Raw genomic sequence first — 21110 nt, forward strand, 5'->3', positions numbered from 1 at the left:
TAAGGAGCATTTTAAAAGGAGGAAAGGGAAAGTAGAGAGGCACGGAGGGAATTCCAGAGCTTAGGGTCTTGGCAGCTGAAGGCACGGCCACCAATGGTGGAGCGATTAAAATCGGGGACGCCCAAGAGGCTATATTAGAAGAGTGCGGCTATCTCGGAGGGTTGTGGGGCTGGAGGTTAAAGAGGTAGAGAGGGGCATACCATGGAGGGATTTGAAAAAAAAAAATGAGAATTTTAAAATCAAGGCATTGCTTAACCAGAAGCCAATTTGGTCAGCGAGCACAGGGGTAATTGATGAACGGGACTCGGTGCGAGTTAGGACATGGCAGCCAAGTTTTGGATGACCTCAAGTTTACGGAGGATAGAACATGGGAGGTCGGCCAGGAGTGCATTGGAATAGTCAAGTCTAGAGGTAACAAAAGACGTGGATAAGGGTTTCAGCCAAGGAATGGTTTAATGCTCCCTCAGCAAAGAAACCATATATTTTCTATTACATATTTTGTGACATAGAAAAAGACTACTGCATTATGTGCAACTTAAATGCAAGGTTTATTACTTTGCTACTAATACTGGCAAACTGTGGGGAAGAGTGCAGGATATAGGCAAGTTAGGGGAGTGTACGACAAATGTATTTTACAAGTAGTTTAATGTTGGGAGCAGTTAACAGGAGAATAAGCAGAGAATGGAATTATACTCTAAATGGTAACATTTTCAGTGGTGTGGAGGAAGAGTGTCCTTGGAGTGGAGATATGCAAATCTTTAAAGACAGTATTGCAAATAGACAGAGCTGTAAAGAGGACTAAAAGGATTTTGAGTTTTATACATAACATGGATGTTGGAGCTATACAACATGTGGAACGTCATGCATTATCTCAAGTGGCTATTGAAGTCAGCCAAGTCAATCACGTTTATTTGGGGATAGAAATACAGGTTACAACACAGAAACAGGCCATTTGGCCCAACCAGTCAGTGATGGTATATACCCTCCACCGAACAAATAGTTTGAATCACATTTACTCACCCTGTTCCCATACCTTTTTCAACCCCTTTTCCTTCATGCACCGATTCAATCTAATCTTGAATGTTAACATACTTTCTGCCTCAACTACTAGTCCACAGCCTCACAATTTTCTGTGAAGAAGTTTCTCCTGCCACCAGTTCTAAATGTTACAATTAATCTTGTATTTCTGGCCCCCCCCCGTTCTTGACCCCTCAACTACTGCGGTGTAGCTCTACACGCAGTAACAGAGTTCATGTACTATGTTAAATGGTCATTTTTCACATGAACTAAGGTGATTATTGGCAGGTTATTCAAGCATGGGGCCATTCCAAACAGACGTGACTCTATACACACACATGTTCTGCAGGCACCTTTGAATACTGAAGAGTGGGGGGCCCTGGATGAACATAGGAACAGGAGTAGGCCATTCAGCCCCTCGAGCCCATCCTGCCATTTAATTCGATCATGGATGATCTGTACCTCAACTCCATTTACCTGACTTTGATCCATATCCCTCAATAACCTTACCCAATAAAAATGTGTTAATCCAAGTTTTCAGATGATTCTAAGTTAGGAGTAACTGTAAGTTACAATGGGACATAAACAGATTAAGTGATCTAATTGAGATATTTAAAATGATAAAAAGATTCAATAGAGTAGGTACAGAGAAACTATTTGTTCTGGGGCGGAAACTAGAACAAGGGGCACGGTCTTAAAATTAGAGCTAGTCCTTTCAAAAGTGAAAGCAGGAAGCATTTTTTTCTCAAAGGGTAGTGGAAATCTGGAATTCTGGAATTCACATGGATGGTGGAGCTATAGAATATGTGGAAAATTTCAAATTGACCCAGCATCTAGTCTTTTGGGGGATGTGAATTCCAGATTTCTACTACCCTTTGTACGAGAAAAAAAAGCCTCCTGCTTTCACTTTTGAAAGGACGAACTCTAATTTTAAGACCGTGCCCCTTGTTCTGGTTTCCGCCCTAAAGCAAATAGTTTCTCTGTACCTACTCTATCGAATCCTTTTATCATTTTAAATATCTCAGTTAGATCACTTAATCTGTTTATGTCCCATTGTAAATTAGTTACTCCTAACTTAGAATCATCTGAAAACTTGGATACACAACTCTCTATTCCTTCACCCAGGTTATTGATAAATATGGTGAAAAGCTGAGGCCTCAGTACAGATTCATGGGGAACACCACTTGTCACATCCCACCAATCGAGGTCGAAGATCAGTCATGATCTTATTGAATGGTGGAGCAGGATCGAGGGGCTGTATGACCTATTCCTGCTCCTATTTCTCATGTTCTTATGTTCAGAGTACATTACTTTTATCCCTACTTTCGGTCACCTACCTCCCAATCAATTACCAAGCCATGCCACAATTGGTAGCTCCAATTCCATTTTGTATTATATTTTAAAATATTCTTCTAATGCTTAAAATTATAGTTTGGTCCAATTGTCGTCTTCAACTCTTACCAACGTTAGTTAGCTGTCCTCTCAAACGTCTGATTTCAACCATTGCCTTTTGTCGAAGTCCATTTTCCGTACAGAAGCGAGGGGTGCATCCTCCATACTCACTCGCACCAACAGCACCTGAATGGTCAGCAATGTGCAGAAATGCAGGTAATTACTTAACCACTAATGGATAATATGCATTAGAAACTGTAGGCTTTCACCATGTCTAAGATTGTGTCATAATACTATCACCACTTTCACCATTTCATATACAATATTTATCCTAGAATTTCTAATCAATCACTACTTGGTTCTGGATGTTTGGAAGCATTCTTAAAACGATGAGAAATTAAGCCACTTTGCTTTGGTTGTAACCCTTTCCATCCTGAACATTAGTTCAATACAGTTGTCCTAAAAAGTAATACAGCTAACATTTTCCCAACTATTCCCATGTCCCTCCTTTCCTGCAGATGGCTAGGTTAGCTGTCTAGATATCGGTGCTTTTATCTCTTATCCAACAAACTATTGATCCTTTTTACATACACCAGCCTGGACAGAAAGTGTTCGCTGGCTTACCATTTACATAGTGCCTTTAACCTGGAAAAATGTCCAAATGCGCTTCACAAAAGCAAAATTGGACAACAATCGACATCAGTCCAAAGTAGTAGATATTAGGATGGGTGGCTAAAAGCTCGGTCAAAGAGCTAGGTTTTAAAGGCAGGTCTCAAAGGAGAGAGAAGTGAAGAAGCAGAGGAGTTTAGGGAGGGAATTCCTGAGCCCCGGCTGAAGCCACGGCTGCCAATGGTGGGGCAAAGGGATTCTGGTATGCACAAGAGGCCAGAGTTGGAAGGTAAGATCGTAAGGTTGAGGGGTAAATGTACCCACTAAAACAGGTGGGAGGGGAGAAAGAAAGGCAATACTGCAAACAGCATTATGAATATGATGTTAAATTCCTTGACCCATATTTTCCCCCTTTAAGGCCCACAAAATTACCCCCCATTGAGACTCATTAATGACCCTAGCTTGTGCACATCTCTGAAGTTAAACAGCTACTCCACAGTCTGCAGGTATCCCTTCCATTCCTTTGGTTGAGGTCTCTACTCTTGGGTAGTCATCCCTCTATTGGCCTTGCACAAAATGGGAGCCTAGCACAAACATCACTTGGAACAGGGATGAACTCAAGTCACACTGCACGAGAGTCTGACACAACACCGCAAGTCAGAGATTTAAATAATTCTTAGTACCAAGCATGACCATGACGTCTCCAAGTTTAAGAGATGGACCCAGCCCAGCCCAAATCCACCGCATTTGAGAGATTTTGGCCTTTTTCCTTTTCAGTTTTTCTGTCTCCTCATCACTGATGGCTGGTCTGCAAACAACAAGTCAAAAATATTACACAAAACCTCTTTTAAAAAGGCAACATACCATGCAACACAAAAAGCTGGATCATTATACAATGTTATTTGATTCTTTCAGCACCTAGTAAGAGAAAGAAACATTTAAACCTTTAGCTGAAAATTATAGACTTTATTGTTAAGTTAAATGGGAACTTGTGGTTCCATAAGCAGCAACGGATTCCAGTATCTTGTCTAAGGAATATGCTTCACAATTTCTAAGTCTGATTATACATTTTCTATGACATTATTTAAATAGCATTATGCAAACAAATGTTAAACTAAATACTTCAACAATCAGCATTAATATTTCAATTTTATTTAGGTCTATTCATAGGATCAACCAGTGTGCTTTCAAAAATACTGTAGAACATCAAAACCAGCATTAAAGTACAATTATAATCGACTCAGAGTTGTGATTACAGGCATAGTGCATTCCAAAACAACCTAGAGCCAAGTTACGAGGATGTTGCCTGGACTGGAGAATTTTAGCTATGAGGAAAGATTGGATAGGCTGGGTTTATTTTCTTTGGAACAGAGGAGGCTGAGGGGAGACTTGATTGAGGAGTATAAAATTATGAGGGGCCTAGATAGAGTTGATAGGAAGGACCGATTTCCCTTAGCAGAGGGGTCAACAACCAGGGGACATAGATTTAAAGTAATTGGTAGGAGGTTTAGAGGGGATTTGAGGGGAAATGTTTTCACCCATAGGGTGGTGAGGGTCTGGAACTCACTACCTGAAAATGTGGCCGAGGCAGAAACCCTCACCACATTTTGGGCCCAAATTTCCACATGATTTGCGCCTGATTTTTAAGGAGCAACTGGTGGGAGAACGGACTATCTTAGAAATCGCAATTCTCCACATTTTTTTTTCTGCAGTTCTAGTCACGTACAACAGTTCCACTTTGGAACAGAATTTTTTCTTCAAAAGGGGGCGTGTCCGGCCACTGACACCTGATTTCAAAGTTTCCACAGTGAAAACGTACTCCAAACTAACTTAGAATGGAGCAAGTGAAGATTTTTGTAGAACTGAAAAAACCTGTTCTACACATTAAAAAATCAGGCGCAGGTTACAAATTAGGCGTCCAGAACGAGGTGGGGGGGGGGGGGGGGGGGAGGAGGGGGAGGGGGAGGGAAGTTATTAAATTCTATAATAAATCCTTATTTATACTTATACAAATATTACACAATAATATTTGCTTATAAACATTTATAAGCAAAGAAAAGATTAAATAAACCATCTTCCTACCTGTGTGAAAGTGCTTCAGGCAGGCCTTTCGGGACCGAAGGCTGAACGGGCCGGCCCGAGACTTCGGGCAGGGCCCGTCCCCAGCACCAGATTTACAGGTAGGTGGCGTTGGGTCGGGTCGGGGAGAGGGGGGGGGGAGAAGGGAGGGAGAGAGAGAGGGGGGGGGGGAGGGAGGGAGAGAGAGAGAGGGGGGGGGGAGGGAGGGAGGGGGAGGTCAGGTCGGATCTAGTCCGGGGGCAGGGAGGGGAGCGGGAGTCGAGTCGGGTCCAGTCGGGGGGCGGGAGCAGGAGCGCGGGTCGGGTCGGGTCCAGTCGGGGGGCGGGAGTCGGGTCGGGGCGGGGAAGGAGGGAGGAGCGGGAGTTGAGCCGGGTCGGGAGGAAGCAGGAGCTGGCTGTGGGAGGAGCCTTATGCACTCAGCCCCAGTGAGGCCATTCAGCCAGGGCTAGGGGCTACGTGCCAGGGCTAGGGGCTGCGTGCTTCGGGCCCCTCCCACACAGTTTCGGGCACCTGGAGCTACTGCACTTGCGTGTCCACTGTAGCGCGCATGTGCAGAGGTCCCGGCACTGTTTTCAGCGCAGGGACCATGCTCCGCCCCCCCACAGCTCGTGCTGCGCTGCGCCGAGGGCCAGAGGACCTGCAGCAAGGTGGAGAATACCGAGGATTTTTTTAGGCGCACTTTGTGGCACGAAAAACGGGCGTCCAGGTCGGGACTGCGCCATTCTAGGTGCGTGTGGAAACTTGGGCCCTTTAAAAGTACTTGGATGTGCACTTGCAGTGCTGTAACCTACAGGGCTACGGACCAAGAGCTGGAAAGTGGGATTAGGCTGGATCGCTCTTTGTCGGCCGGCGCAGACACGATGGGCCATAATGGCCTCCCTCCGTGCTGTAAATTTCTATGATTCACAAAAATAGTATGGAATTAACAAGTTAAAGAAACTATTAGCACACTGAGTAACAATTGTTAAGGATACTTAAACGTACAGTAGCGTGGAATCTTGACTATCTGCCATAATGGAAGGCACCCAGCAGATTATTGTGAACTCCCAAATTACCATGCAATGCTGTTTTCTCTGCCTTTCCTCACCCACCACCTTAAATTCTCAGGATCAGCTGGCACTGAAACAGCCCATCTGCGGATATACAAATCCCCATAGACAACCCCCTCACCGACAGAGGTGAGCACTAAAAGCAGTACATGTTAACTTCAAGTCATCACTGCAACAATCTCAGCAGAGTTGCTCATTTTAAAATCAATTCAGAGGCTGCCTGTTTAAACCTATTTCTCAACAGAGTAGGTTTAAAACAGACATCACTGTATTGATTTTTTAAGTCTGTAGTCTCACTCAGATCAGTGTTCTAGAGGCTGGAGGTCAGTGGACACTGTGTTTAGTGCTCACACTGTAGGTGGAGGTCACTGTTCAGCGTTGGGGAGTATTTGCCTGTCAGTTGTCCTGGAACTGTCTCGGGTCTAGTGGCTGAAACGGTGGGCAGGTGCAACTGTCGCAGCGACAGTGGCTACTGCTGCCTTGAGGATCTTGCTCGGAAATAAAACATAAATGCTGGAATTCCCACTAGTCTCCCATTCTCCATGAAAATTCCCACAGATAATAAAGCAGATTGATAATCAGAGGGCAGATAATTAAACTTCCACTGTGCTGTGATATTAAACATGAATAGGAACTTTACCTGTCAAACTGCTCAAACAGCTCTCTTACAGTCATAGCTGAAACTATTATAATGGCATACGGCATACAGTCGTGCTGTTTGCTTAAAGCAAGCATCTTTGCATATCGAGGTGCCACAGGAAAGGATGCCATAGCTCTACCCAGAGGTGTGATAGGACAGGTCAGCTTTGCCCGTTCCAATTCTTTAAACCTGAAAGAACAGACAATAACTTCTACAATAAGTTCATAACTGAATTGCACTTGGCTTAAAATGGCCAAATGGCCTTCTCCTGCTCCTATTTCTTATGTCCTTAAGGCAATTTTTTTTTTTTTTTTTAAAGTGAGAGATTCTTGAAAAGGTGAATTAAAGCAGACCAGTCCCGCTCTTACCTTCCGTGTTTTGGTGGCTCCTCCAAAGCCCCAAGAGAAATGAGCAGCTCCTCAGCAGCTATCAGCGACTCTGTCGATGGGGGTGTTGGGAATGGAAAATTGATCACCTGCCCAATAAAGAATCAAATTAATTGTGCATCTTTCATGAGCATAACAGTATTGGTGACCCTTTACTTGCTGAATTATTTAACACTCGAGAGGTCCTCAATCTGAACTAAAACTCAATTACAAGATCTGGGTGCAGTATAACAAGCAAAATACTTCAACCTCAGAAAGCAAATCTCCCACAAACATACCTTTTCAATGTTCAAGTCTTTCATTTGCAGAACAAGGTCATCCACAGGTCTCCTTGTGATCTCAGCTGTAGAGAATTTCTCAAAGTCAGCAAAAACTGCCGAGGAGTACAGCCTGCACACAAACATTTACTGCATTTAATACCACACTTCACATAGTCAAATATTACATACCAGAATAGTACTCTTCCTCACTGAATCTGCACACAGCATTCAATAATACAGGTTGAACCTCTCTGGTCCGGCACCCTCGGGACTTGGCCGGTGCCGCGGGAGGTCAGTGCTGGTGATCGCTGAGTAAGGGAGGAGAGGCGGGAAATGTTGGTGATTGGTCATTTCTCTGTCTGTCTCAAGTCTGACACCCTTTCACCGTGCCGTCAAGTCCCACCATTCCACAATGAGGAAGCAGAGTGGGATGCTGAATGTCACGGGACGCTTAACAGTGAGCTCCAGGAATAGGCCCAGGAAAGTGGCAGTTCTGCCACGGATGCTGAACCACGAATGTTTCCGGACCAGAGAGTCCTGGACCCGAGAGGTTCAACCTCTACTACATTCGTTAAAAGGAAAGAGCAATTTTTTAGATGTAATTATTCACTTTACTGCATCAAGGCACAGACTGTTAAAATAAATCTATTGGGGTGATTCCACATTCCTGAACTTCCAGCAAAGACCACACTCCCAGGAAGAATGGGCTAGAAATTGAGGACTACAATTTTGTAGCACTCTCTCAGGGCGTGCTCCTGGCGATGTGGTACCATTCTGGGAGCTCGGGATGAATGAATTGCAACTTAGATTACTAATTACAGATAAAGCTCATTGTTCTGGAAAGATTCAGGTCCAAGATCCGACCGGTCACAATATTCAAATTTTAAGACAAAAACATATGGATCTTGGCAAGATTGTAGCACAGATTCTGCACTTCAGTTTCTGCCACTAAAGACTATGTAAAATGTGTGAATATACAGCATCCACCATTGACTGCAGTAAGTTAGTGACAGTTCTAGTCACAAGATTTGCTCAAAAACTTTGTTCATATAAAAAAAAGAAAAAAGTTAATTGAAACAAAACCTAGTCAACATTTTTACAACATTTAAAAGAAATCACGTTTTTCTCCCTTGTATAGGTTCACCCAGTGTTCAACGCCATTCTCGAACTGCCATTTCCCAAGATCTCTGCCCATGCAGATCCATTATGAACAATGCAACTGTCACATGGGAGATCATTCCAACAATTTCCCCTCCCGAGCATGCTGGTGGAGAGGTGCTCTACCCCCGTTCGCCTGCTCATAGCCCAGAGAGATTAAGAACTCCAGTTAAGGGCTCAAAATCGACCGAATGGACAGAATATTGATCCACTGTGTTGGTCTAGCTTTAATGATAGAAACATAGAAAATAGGTGCAGGAGTAGGCCATGCGGCCCTTCGAGCCTGCACCACCATTCAATATGATCATGGCTGATCATTCCCTCAGTACCCCTTTTCCTGCTTTCTCTCCATACCCCTTGATCCCTTTAGCAGTAAGGGCCATATCTAACTCCCTCTTGAATATATCCAATGAACTGGCATCAACAACTCTCTGTGGTAGGGAATTCCACAGGTTCACAACTCAGTGAAGAAGTTTCTCCTCATCTCAGTCCTAAATGGCCTACCCCTTATCCTTAAACTGTGCCCTCTGGTTCTGGACTTCCCCATCATCGGGAACATTCTTCCCGCATCTAACCTGTCCAGTCCCGTCAGAATCTTATATGTTTCTATGAGATCCCCTCTCATCCTAAACTCCAGTGTATAAAGGCCCAGTTGATCCAGTCTCTCCTCATAGGTCAGTCCCGCCACCCCGGGAATCAGTCTGGTGAACCTTCGCTGCACTCCCTCAATAGCAAGAACGTCCTTCCTCAGATTCGGAGACCAAAACTGAACACAATATTCCAGGTGAGGCCTCACCAAGGCCCTGTACAACTGTAGTAAGACCTCTCTGCTCCTATACTCAAATCTCCTAGCTATGAAGACCAACATACCATTTGCCTTCTTCACCGTCTGCTGTACCTGCATGCCAACTTTCAATGACTGATGAACCATGACACCCAGGTCTCGTTGCACCTCCCCTTTTCCTAATTTGCTGCCATTCCAGATAATACTCTGCCTGCGTGTTTTTTCCCCCAAAGTGGATAACCTCACATTTATCCACATTATACTGCATCTGCCATGCATTTGTCCACTCACCTAACCTGTCCAAGTCACCCTGCAGCCTTTTAGCGTCCTCCTCACAGTTCACACCGCCACCCAGTTTAGTGTCATCTGCAAACTTGGAGATATTACACTTAATTCCTTCATTTAAATCATTAATGTATATTGTAAAAAGCTGGGGTCCCAGCACTGAGCCCTGCGGCACTCCACTAGTCACTGCCTGCCATTCTGAAAAGGACCCGTTTATCCCGACTCTCTGCTTTCGGTCTGTCAACCAGTTCTCTATCCACGTCAGTACATTACCCCCAATACCATGTGCTTTGATTTTGCATACCAATCTCTTGTGTGGGACCTTGTCAAAAGCCTTTTGAAAGTCCAAATACACCACATCCACTGGTTCTCCCTTGTCCACTCTACTAGTTACATTCTCAAAAAATTCCAGAAGATTTGTCAAGCATGATTTCCCTTTCATAAATCCATGCTGACTTGGACCGATCCTGTCACTGCTTTCCAAACGTGCTGCTATTTCATCTTTAATAATTGATTCCAACATTTTCCCCACTACTGATGTCAGGCTAACCGGTCTATAATTACCCGTTTTCGCTCGCTCTCCTTTTTTAAACAGTGGTGTTACATTAGCTACCCTCCAGTCCATAGGAACTGATCGAGAGTTGATAATCATTTTCCAACAGTCTATCAATGCATCCACTATTTCTATGGCCACTTCCTTAAGTACTCTGGGATGCAGACTATCAGGCCCCGGGGATTTATCGGCCTTCAATCCCATCAATTTCCCCAACACAATTTCCTGCTTTATAAGGATATCCTTCAGTTCCTCCTTCTCACTAGACTCTCGGTCCCCTAGTATTTCCGGAAGGTTATTTGCGTCTTCCTTTGTGAAGACAGAACCAAAGTAGTTGTTCAACTGGTCTGCCATTTCTTTGTTCCCCATTATAAATTTACCTGAATCTGACTGCAAGGGACCAATGTTTGTCTTCACTAATCTTTATCTCTTCACATATCTGCAGAAGCTTTTGCAGTCAGTTTTTATGTTCCCAGCAAGCTTCCTCTCACTCTATTTTCCCCCTCCTAATTAAACCCTTTGTCCTCCTCTGCTGTATTACAACATTCTCCCAGTCCTCAGGTTTGCTGCATTTTCTGGCCAATTATGGTTATTATCTACTGTTCCGTCTACTTGCTGACCTGTAACAGTGACCTGGGTCTGTGCGGCCAGCACGACCTGCTCTTTGATTCGCCGAAGCCTGAGAGATCCAAGTGATTTTGAATGACGAGACTCCGGTAACTTTATCATAAAAGCGTTTCTTCACCTTTCCACATTCCACCACGTATTTAATGTTTGGGATAGTGAGAGAGGTTTCAGCTACATTGGTTGCTACCACACACAACCGCGTGCCATTTGGAGGTGGACGAAAAACCTAAATAATAGAGAATCAGCAATTTCAGAATATCGGTTTCTAATTTCCTTGTTTTTTTGAATAAACTGTAAATTAAATGTAATTTTGTACAGAAATAGATGAATCCACTGGTTTTCCAATTGTGGTTAGTGGACTCTGGGGAGTCCATAACTGGATCTTTGGGCAGAAGTGGTCTGCAATTTTCCAAGTTTTCTCCACCTCGGAATATCTAGCTTGCTACTGTCTTGCAAATTCTGTGTTTATTCACTTTGCAGCACATTATTCCTGTTGTCATATACCAATAAAACGTGCTTTCTGCAATTAAAGCCCTACTTTCCTTTGGTTAGCTGACACTGTCTTTCAAAAATTAGGGTAGGGGCTTCCCAGGATGTGTGTCAAATCTTGCAGAGGGTCCGCCCCCCCACCCCTCCCCCCTCCCCATGGGAAAGTTTGAAAATCACTGGGTCAGTCTCAAATCTTTATTATTTATTTCAAAAATGATGATGCTGGCTTGTTGAAATCTACACCAACCTACACAATAGAGTATAGACAACAAGCAAAAATTATAAACAGTTTCTGCCCTCATTAAATTTGCTGTTGGTTTACAGAAAGCCCAGCAAAACCGCACAGAGTCAGGTTTACAAATAGACTGTCCGCTCCCAGTCGGAATGTATATAAAACTATACAGAACTCAGTGCTAGCTAGTAGAGAAACGTGACATACATCCAAATGCTCAGCATAAAGGGGAGCACCTGGGTTCCTTAAACCAGTCTAATATTGGAAATGACTGCCTGGACTTGTTTTAAACCAAGCTCTATGGGGCATATACAGACATTAAGTATGTCCCATTTAAATATGTATTCCCTCCACTTCAAAATTCTCCTTTTCAATATTTTAACAAGAATATTGCGCGTTCCACATTGTTGTGAAATTTCATCTCATCTATGTATGCATTTACAAACAGTCTATGTTTACTTTTTCCACAAAAAACTTAAATTGAAAACTTAGTCAAAAAGTGGTTAACATTCTGCATTTTAATTGAAGTTTCTCTACAAATACTGGTTTTCAAAACGTTCATGATTAATATTGCACAGGATGAACATTATCTGTCCTATACAAATATACCATAAGTCAAAATGGCTGCAAAGTTTGTGCATATATGTGCTTTTCTAGCACTCCGTAATTCAGCATTTAAACCTTAGATCAGGGACGAGGAAGCTCACCTTTGCTTGTTTTTCTGCCGCCAGCAATGAGTAAAGTGGAAGAACGTAAAGTGGAATAGAAGGATCGGACTTCTCAACTGAGTAAAAAAATGTATAATGAAAAGGTTGATTTTATAAATTATCACATACTTTACTTAAGAAAAACAACTTCATATGATCAGGTGCTTTTAAATCCCAATTTTATGCCCTTTGAACAATTCCAAAATTATAATCCCAAAATGACAACCATACAATGTTCCAATGCATTCACTAAAATAGTATTTTAATCTGATTATAAATACGGTGATGTTATCCAAGTTTGGGTTCGTCTAATTTTCCACCCTACAAAACAGCAAAAGTTTTCCAGTGTGTGATGGTGGGGGAGAAGTCCATGAAACACATACCTTCTTCAGAACCATCGCCCTCCCCCAAATCCAGATCAAGATCAGAGCCAACTTCATCCTCATCGTCAATCCCTGCCTCTCGATCTTCATCACCCTCATCCACTGGCATTGCAGAGTAATTATCAAGGTTAATTTTTGGCAAATTCTGCAGAAAGAAATAAAAGCAAAAGTTAGCACAGGTTATTATAGCGACAGTGCTGAAGAACACAAGACCCTCAATCACCTCGTGTAACGGTCAGGTCCCAGGAAGGCCAAAGCTTTCAGAGGGACATAAAACAACCTGGTAGCCAACCACAGGAATGGAAATGATTCCAAAACTTACAAAAGAAGTTACACTCTCTTGTGTAGTAATTGGATACAAGCATGGAGACACCCAAAACACACAAACTGGAGTTACTTTTTAGGTAAAGCAGCAAGTGCCAAAACACCCTGTGGGTGGCATCAGTCCACGAAAACCAGACACAGTTCTCTTTTCACTTATACTTTTTGCTCAAAACTGAAGGCCTGGTGGTCTGTTCTTAGAGCTGTTAGCTTATTGATGGCTAAATCCTAAATCAGAGTACCAACATCTGTTAGCAGCTGCAGCTCGGGATACATACAAATTATTGGGAACATAAATTTGGGAACATAAATTTTGATATGTGGCCCCGCGAGGCTCCAAGGTACGTACCTGGTGGTATGCAAAGACAAAAAAAGCATGGACACTCGTGAAATAGTATACTGTTTGCATTGCAAAATGATACAATCATGAACTGATACTGCACATTTCAAGCAGATAATAGGATAAAGTGTGACTGAAATTTGTCTTGCAATTCAAGCTGATTTGGATGTTCAGAATATAGAACTTAAAAAAAATTGCTGACCAATTCTTGACTTGGTGCACTAGTTACTGGTGTCGCTGCTTTCTCACCAAGCATTCAAATTGGACATCTTGTGCAGAAGAAAGGATTGGATCCGTCCATTTGCCTCCCAGCACAAGGCAAGAACCAGCGAGGACACTCATTTTTTTTTTTTTTATAACCAGCTCTGACCAACACTCCCAAGTTTGCCATGAAAAGGAAAACTTAAATGAGAGAAAAAAAGGAATGCATAAAGTGCAGTAAGATAAATGAGGTACTTGTGCTGCTTCTGGAGGATCATTCGTTCTGCAGGAGGCAGAACTCTCCCCGAAGGCAATGAAAACAGTGCTGATGAAGATGGGCATGTGTGTTTTTGAGCGGCCGCCCAGCTTAATGGCTCAACCTGTGCCTCTTTATTGGGCAGTTAGAGCAACCAAAGCAGTGATGAATTGCTGTCTAAAAACAGAACTGTTTTTTCTGTTTTAGCTGCTGTTGAATCCATCCCATAAAATAAACAGGGAGGGGAAAATTCCACAGCACCAAAATCCTCAGGCACTTGCTTCTCAAATTGGTTCTGCAATATCGACACGGCTTCAACATTGCAGCCTCTGTTGTCATACCCTTGCGATCAGGATCTTGAGCTGAATTTGCTGGTGGTTACCGCAGGAGTATACAGAGTCTGCAAGTCTGAATGACATCATAATACTGTATTTAATGTATAGAATAAAATACAAGAACACATACTGATTTAGGTTTGGCCTTTTTAAACTTCTTGATCACTTCAACTGAATCATCTGTGGCAGCATCAGCTTCTATAAGTTGAAGGGGAAAAAAAACAATAGCATGAATAAAAGACTGGGACTCTATTGTTCAACTGTAGTAGTCCTCATGTCCATTTCCATCATCATTAGACTCTGGAGCAGACCACTCATAAGAGCATAAGAAATAGGAGCAGGAGTAGGCCAGTTGGCCCCTCGAGCCTGCTCCGCCATTCAATAAGATCATGGCTGATCTTCTACCTCAACACTTTCCTGCACTATCCCCATATCACTTAATTCCTATAATATACAAAAAATGCTTCATAGCCAACTGTTTTCATAATACAAATTCCAGCACCAATGTGACCATTCATCGTCTTTTGAGTTTACATGTAATCATTTCAGAATCTAGCCTAGCCAACGATCACAAGCACTTTACATGCTTTACGAAAAGTCAAAATCTTCGAGCTGCTCCCCAACACAATGTACTATTTTGTACAATCAAGAAGAGTGCCCGCTGACAGAGGGAGTACCGTTTAGGAATAATTTTAGGAAAGGAGGTTGGGGTCCTTACAAATTGAAATCTTAGTGTTATGATGCAGATGGTCAGATCTACTGGTTAGAATTTGGCAAAGTCTACTGGAACCGACAACAGATGCCTCCCCTAAACAGAAAGAGCACCACGATTTGGTAAGAGTGGTGCAAACTGAGACACCGCTGACATTTTAGACAATGAGATGCAGCCCCATCTGTTTTACACTTTGTGGAATATTTCCTTAATTTATTATTTGTAGCAAAATCGTGAACATGTCCTTTACCAACACATTAAGTATTTTGTTATCTCTCTCCTCCCCCCAGCCATATCTGGAAACCAACAGGAACAAAAAGCTTTCTGCATATTCCATTCTGGTCAAAAAAACTTAAGCTCGGAAGTAATTAATTAGACACACACCAACATCAGACAGCATCATATAATTTGGCTGATGACATTCCACATGTTAACGGGTATCATCTAGTCACAGTAACGCCAGATCTAGATTTTGTGCTACCCAGAGCAAATTGCCCAATATGCTAATAGATGTGATCACATTGACACATCTCAATTAAACAGCTATGAAGAAAGGCTCCTTCAACACATTCAGTCAACCTCAAGCCAATATTTGATTTGTACACATTTGACAAAAATTATGCAATGGCATTTAAAAGCAGATGTTTGATGGAGCTCTGCAGTATAAAACGGTTACCTTTTACAGTGCCGTTAGGCCTGTAGGGAAAGGCCTTTCTCAACCTTCTGCACATAGAATGCACCTCAGCCTGCCCAGTCAGAAACACCAAGATACCTCCTATAGGGAAATAAATAATCACAAATCAAAATCCACAGGAATGCATCTAAATGTTTCAGCAGCAAGATCTAACTTTAAAATAAACCAATATAAATTTGGTCCTATTTGGAAAGTCCAAACAATAGCAGATATTTTAATTTAACATTTAGGGTTAAATCCTGTGCAAATTTTAAAAAGAATTGGATATTTTTATAAATGACCCAAGACAATGAGTACACCGAGTGACCAAATCAACTTTTATTTTTTTAAAACTGTTTTAAATGGCAAACCTATGCATTTATTTGGATGTTGGCATGTTGAGCACAATTTGCATATAAATGGCCTGAGAATTCTAAGCATCCCCCGCAAAAAACATGTTCAAACACCAAGGTGAAATTAAAATACAATGGGGAACCAGTAACATGTGAAAGGAAAGAAGGGTAATTAAGCTAATTTTCTTACCTGGAGGTAACATCCGATGGATTTTGCCAACTTTCCTAAAAGTCTCTCCAGTGTAATCATCAAGTGGAGTCCGCTTGTTAAAGTGAACAGTGACAGGAAACTGTCTAGCATCCACCTTAAGGAATGATCAGAGGAATTATTTGATTATCCCATTCTACTCAGTCTGAAAGAGCTTTTTTTCTGTACAACAAAATGGCAATGTAGATTGTGAGGAGGTGGAAGTAAGCCCCTCAAGTGTGCAATAAAATCTGAGAGTAGATGTTTCCTTATAACATATCTCAGTGACATATCCAGTTCCTGCTGTACTTTAATATGATGGTTACCTTAACGACCGGGGGAGGAGTTGGAAAGAGTCTCTTGTTTTCTGTGAAATCCTCCACACGCAGAGTGGCAGACATTATAATCAGCTTCATTGGATGCCCTTTCTATTGGGGACAAGCAAAATATTTACTAGGACTCATTCCATAAGTACAGAGACAAAGGATTGCAAGTACAAAGTGACCACTTGGATAGTTAACATGGCTCTATTATGTTGATAAAACTGATATTAAAATCAGAGTTGAACAGATTCCATCTGCTGTAGTTTATTTGGTAAAGTTTCTCCATGTAGGGAAGTGTCTGGTATTTGCTTTCTGCCTCTCTCTTACATCATGGTTGACAATGGTAACATACAATAGAGAGGGCAGTAAGAATGGTTAGACCTTTGAATATTTTAACTTATTTGAAGCATACAAGGTCCCTCAACACTATACTCAGAAATAAATGTTTAACGTAAACTATATATTCTAATGTCAGCACATGCAGAACACTTTTCTGTAATTTTGTAACCAAATTATTAACATACAATATCTATTATCTTTCATCAGCAGTAAACTCCTCATTTTCCTGCCACATGGCTGCACTTATCTGCCACATGGCTGCACTTATCAAAGGTGAGGGAGGGATTTTACATGAGAGAGGTACCTTCAGCTCTCCACTTTTGCAAAGCTAGAAACCATTCCAACACCAAAGAGGAACAAGGGATTTACTCCCAGCTCTTTACCAAGATTGTTATGGTTTGGGAGGACATCTTAGGGTAATTGTACCTCCCTCCATGTAGGGAAGTGTCTGGTATTTGCTTTCTGCCTCTCATATCATGGTTGACAATGGTAACATACAATAGAGAGGGCAGTAAGAATGGTAATCACTAACCACGTCACACCATTTTATGGTGCAGCATGGTGGCGCTCCCTCTTGTTCTTTGATTTGCATAAGTTGTGACCAACTCAACTCAATTGTGACCATCAGGAGGAGGCCATTCAGCCCCTCGAGCCTGCTCTGCCATTCAATGAGATCATGGTTGGACTGCAACCTAACTCCATATACCCACCTTTGGCCCATATTCCTTAATACCTTTGGTTAACAGAAAGTTATCAATCTCCGATTGAAAATGAACAATTGATCTACCATCAACTGCCGTTTGCGGAAGAAAATTCCAAACTTCTGCAACCCTTTGTGTAGAAGTGTTTGCTAATTTCACTCCTGAAAGGTCAGGCTCTAATTTTTAGACAATGCTCCCTAGTTCTAGAATCCCCAACCAGCGGAAAAGGTTTCTCTCTATCTCATCATCATCATAGGCAGTCCCTTGAAGCGAGGATGACTTGCTTCCACGCCAAAAAGGGATGAGTTCACAGGTGTTTCAATGAAGGACCTAATATTCCAGGTCCCAAACTACATCTTGGAGGGTGGAAGATGCCTGTGCTTGGATTTTTTTTTTTTTAAATAAGCGTGTTGGCCGTTGTACACCAGCTACCACACGGGCTCGACAGAGCTTGGTCTTGGTCCAGTGGCAAGGATTAACCAAGATGACTGGAGACCAGCTCTGCTGCACAGAGCGAGCGTGCACACATATCGCAGTGCTGCCCCTGGGCTCTCGCCTCTCCTGGGCCCGGGTCACTTCCCTCCACAAACTCTTGCCGCTCCTTCGCCCCTCCTGCTGTGTCTGCCCGCACGGCAATCAGCGACCTGACTTCGCAGGAGTCGCCCTTCTGCAGTGGTGTGCCGCCACACGCTGCTCCCTCTGATGGCCCCGGCTTGCTGATGGTCTTGCAGGCCGGGCCCCCGCCGCCGCATGCTGCTCCCTTTCGATCTATCCCCTTAATATCTATCTGTTCTCCTTAATATCTTGAAAACAGATTACTCCTTAACCGTCTAAATTCTAAGGAATACAGCCCTAATTGGTGTAATCTCTCCTTGTAACTTAACCTTTGAAGTCCAGATATCATTCTGATAAACCTACACTGCACTCCCTCCAAAGCCAATATATTGTTTTATTTTGGAAGTCTGGTGAATTGAAAATATCACTATTAACATGTTACATTTAAGCACATCTAAATAAAAGAATAATAGACAGAAATCCTTCTTACCTTCTCTCGAAGAGGGACAATACGAGATAGCAGACCAATCAGGATGTCTGTATACACACTCCGCTCATGAGCTTCATCTATAACAATCACTTTGTATTTGGTGAGCATAAAATCCTGGAAGATTGAAAACATTGTTCACAGAACAATTTTTAGCTTGAACGGAGACCAACATGGACACGTCAACAAAACTGATGAATGCCAAAATCCCAGCCTTAACTTGACTGTGTACAACAAGTTCGTAATTCAACTAAATCATTAGAGTTTGTTATAAATAGTACAGCTTCACCATTTAAGTGCCAAATAACAAAATATAGTGAGACTGAAAATCAGCCAATTAGCATTTTTTCAAAATCTTGGCTATTTGTAATGTGTAGTTCCATGAGTTCACTTAGCGGTTTACATACTCCTACACCTATAGCTTGTAGTATAGGCACAGCGCCTAAAATCCGGAACCCTCGGGACCAAGGCCGTTCCAGACTGCGTCTTTTTCTGGACTTTCGAACGAGTTTCTAATGTCCGAAGTCCGGAAACGCTCGAGCCCAGGTTCGGGTATTTCTGGATTTCGGAATGCCAGAAGCGCATCTAGAGTCCAGAAATGCCTGCGTCCAGGTTCCGATATTTCCGTTTTTTGGACGTCATCTTGTAGTTCTTCTCTTCGCAGGCCTTGCAGTCCTCGCTTCTTCGCAACGTATGGTAAGTCTCCCTCTCTCGTTTTTGTACCTATATGTTTTGGAAGGTAGTCTAATGCCCTGTATAACTACACTTGAAAAGTTCTGGCCGAAGGGACGTGTGCTGTGCAGAGTTAGGTACAGGCCAGGGACTTGCGCGCGTGAAAATGGTTGGTTCTGGCCGGGGAACTGTGTGCTGTGCAGAGTTGGTGCGGACCGTGACTGTGACGACCTGGACTAGAACAGGTAGGATACTTCGGTTCTGTCTTCACGGAAGAGGACACAAATAACGTACCAGAAATGCCAGGGAACCAAAGGGTCTAGTGAGCAAGAGGAATTAAAGGAAATGATAATTAGTAAGAAAATAGTGCAGGAGAAACTAATGGCAGATAAATCTCCTGGGCCTGATGATCTGCATCCCAGAGTACTAAAAGAGGTAGCCATGGAAATAGTAGATGCATTGGTTGACATCTTCCAAAATTCTATAGATTATGGATCAGTTCCTGCAGATTGGAGGGTGGCAAATGTAAACCCACTATTTAAAAAAGGAGGGAAGAGAGAAAATGGGGAACTACAGACCGGTTAGCTTGACATCTGTATAATATACTCCAGCATTTTCCCTACTAAAGGATGTGATAACAGCACACTTGGTTAATATCAACGGGGTTAAACAAAGTCAACATGGATTTATGAAAGGAAAATCATATTTGACAAACTTACTGGAGTTTTTTTGAAGTTGTAGCTGATAAAATAGATAAGGGAGAACCAGTGGATGTAGTGTATTTGGATTTTCAGAAGTCCTTTGATAAAGTCCCACATAAGAGGTTAGTGTGCAAAAGGAAAGCACGTAGGATTGGGGGTAATGTATTGGCATGGATTGAAAATTGGTTAACTGACAGGAAACAGAGAGTAGGAATAAACGGATCTTTTTCGGGGTGACGGGCAGTGACTAGTGGGATATCACAGGGATCAGTGCTTGGGTATATACATATATTTATATAAATAAATAAATAAATAAATAAATAAATGATTTGGATGAGGGAACCAAATGTAATATTTCCAAGTTTGCTGATGTCATAAAACTAGGTGGGATTGTGAGTTGTGAGGAGGATGCAAAGACGCTGCAAGGTGATTTAGATAGGTTGAGTGAGTGGGCAAATACATGGTAGATGCAGTATAATGTGGATGAATGTGAAGGAAAAACATAAGGACAAAGTATTATTTAAATGGTGATGGCTTGGGAAGTGTCGATGTACAGAGGGACCTGGGTGTCCTTGTACACCAGTCATTGAAAGCAAACATGCAGGTGCAGCAAGCAGTTAGGAAGGCAAATGGTATGTTGGCCTTCATTGCAAGAGGATTTGAGTACAGGAGTAAGGATGTCTTACTACAGTTATACAGGGCCTTGGTGAGACCACACCTGGAGCATCGTGTGCAGTTTTGGTCTCCTTACCTAAGAAAGGATATACTTGCCAAAGAGGGAGTGTAGCGAAAGTTCACCAGGCTGATTCCTGGGATGGCAGGACTGTCGTATGAGGAGAGATTGAATCGACCAGGCCTGTATTCACTAGGGTTTAGAAGAATGAGAGGGGATCTCATTGAAACGTATAAAATTCTGACTGGGTTGGATAGACTGGATGCGGGGAGGATGTTTCCCCTGGCTGGGAAGTCTAGAACAAGGGGTCAGTCTCAGGATATGGGGTAGGAAATTTAAGACAGAGATGAGGAGAAATTTTCTCACTCAGAGGGTGGTGAACCTATGGAATTCTCTATCACAGAAGGCTGTAGAGACCAAGTCATTGAATATATTTAAGAGGGAGATAGATAGAAGGCATCAAGGTGTATGGGAAAAAAGCGGGAATATGGTGTTGAGATAAGAGGATCAGCCATGATCATATTGAATGGCGGTGCAGACTCGAAGGGCCGAATAGCCTACTACTGCTCCTATTTTCTATGTTTCTATGATTGATGTTTTTATTCTTGTAATTTTTGTCACTGTACAGTAG

General features: G+C 42.5%; 1 protein-coding gene across 1 annotated transcript in view; it reads right to left on the reverse strand.

The window, feature by feature from the left end:
- The window catches only part of dhx37 (DEAH (Asp-Glu-Ala-His) box polypeptide 37), a 42325-nt gene that overhangs the window by 8552 nt on the left and 12663 nt on the right, over window positions 1–21110 (reverse strand). The window contains exons 9-21 of the mRNA XM_070887774.1: window positions 18437–18550; window positions 16355–16456; window positions 16032–16146; window positions 15492–15590; window positions 14234–14301; window positions 12651–12795; window positions 12268–12344; window positions 10833–11065; window positions 7451–7562; window positions 7155–7261; window positions 6787–6975; window positions 3702–3826; window positions 2479–2595 (exon numbers count right to left, since the gene is read on the reverse strand). Coding sequence (XP_070743875.1) covers window positions 2479–2595; window positions 3702–3826; window positions 6787–6975; window positions 7155–7261; window positions 7451–7562; window positions 10833–11065; window positions 12268–12344; window positions 12651–12795; window positions 14234–14301; window positions 15492–15590; window positions 16032–16146; window positions 16355–16456; window positions 18437–18550 — 1603 coding nt within the window. The remainder of the gene's footprint in view (window positions 1–2478; window positions 2596–3701; window positions 3827–6786; window positions 6976–7154; window positions 7262–7450; window positions 7563–10832; window positions 11066–12267; window positions 12345–12650; window positions 12796–14233; window positions 14302–15491; window positions 15591–16031; window positions 16147–16354; window positions 16457–18436; window positions 18551–21110) is intronic.

Source organism: Pristiophorus japonicus, chromosome 8 (assembly GCF_044704955.1).
Source record: "Pristiophorus japonicus isolate sPriJap1 chromosome 8, sPriJap1.hap1, whole genome shotgun sequence".
In the NCBI taxonomy this organism is placed as follows: domain Eukaryota; kingdom Metazoa; phylum Chordata; class Chondrichthyes; family Pristiophoridae; genus Pristiophorus; species Pristiophorus japonicus.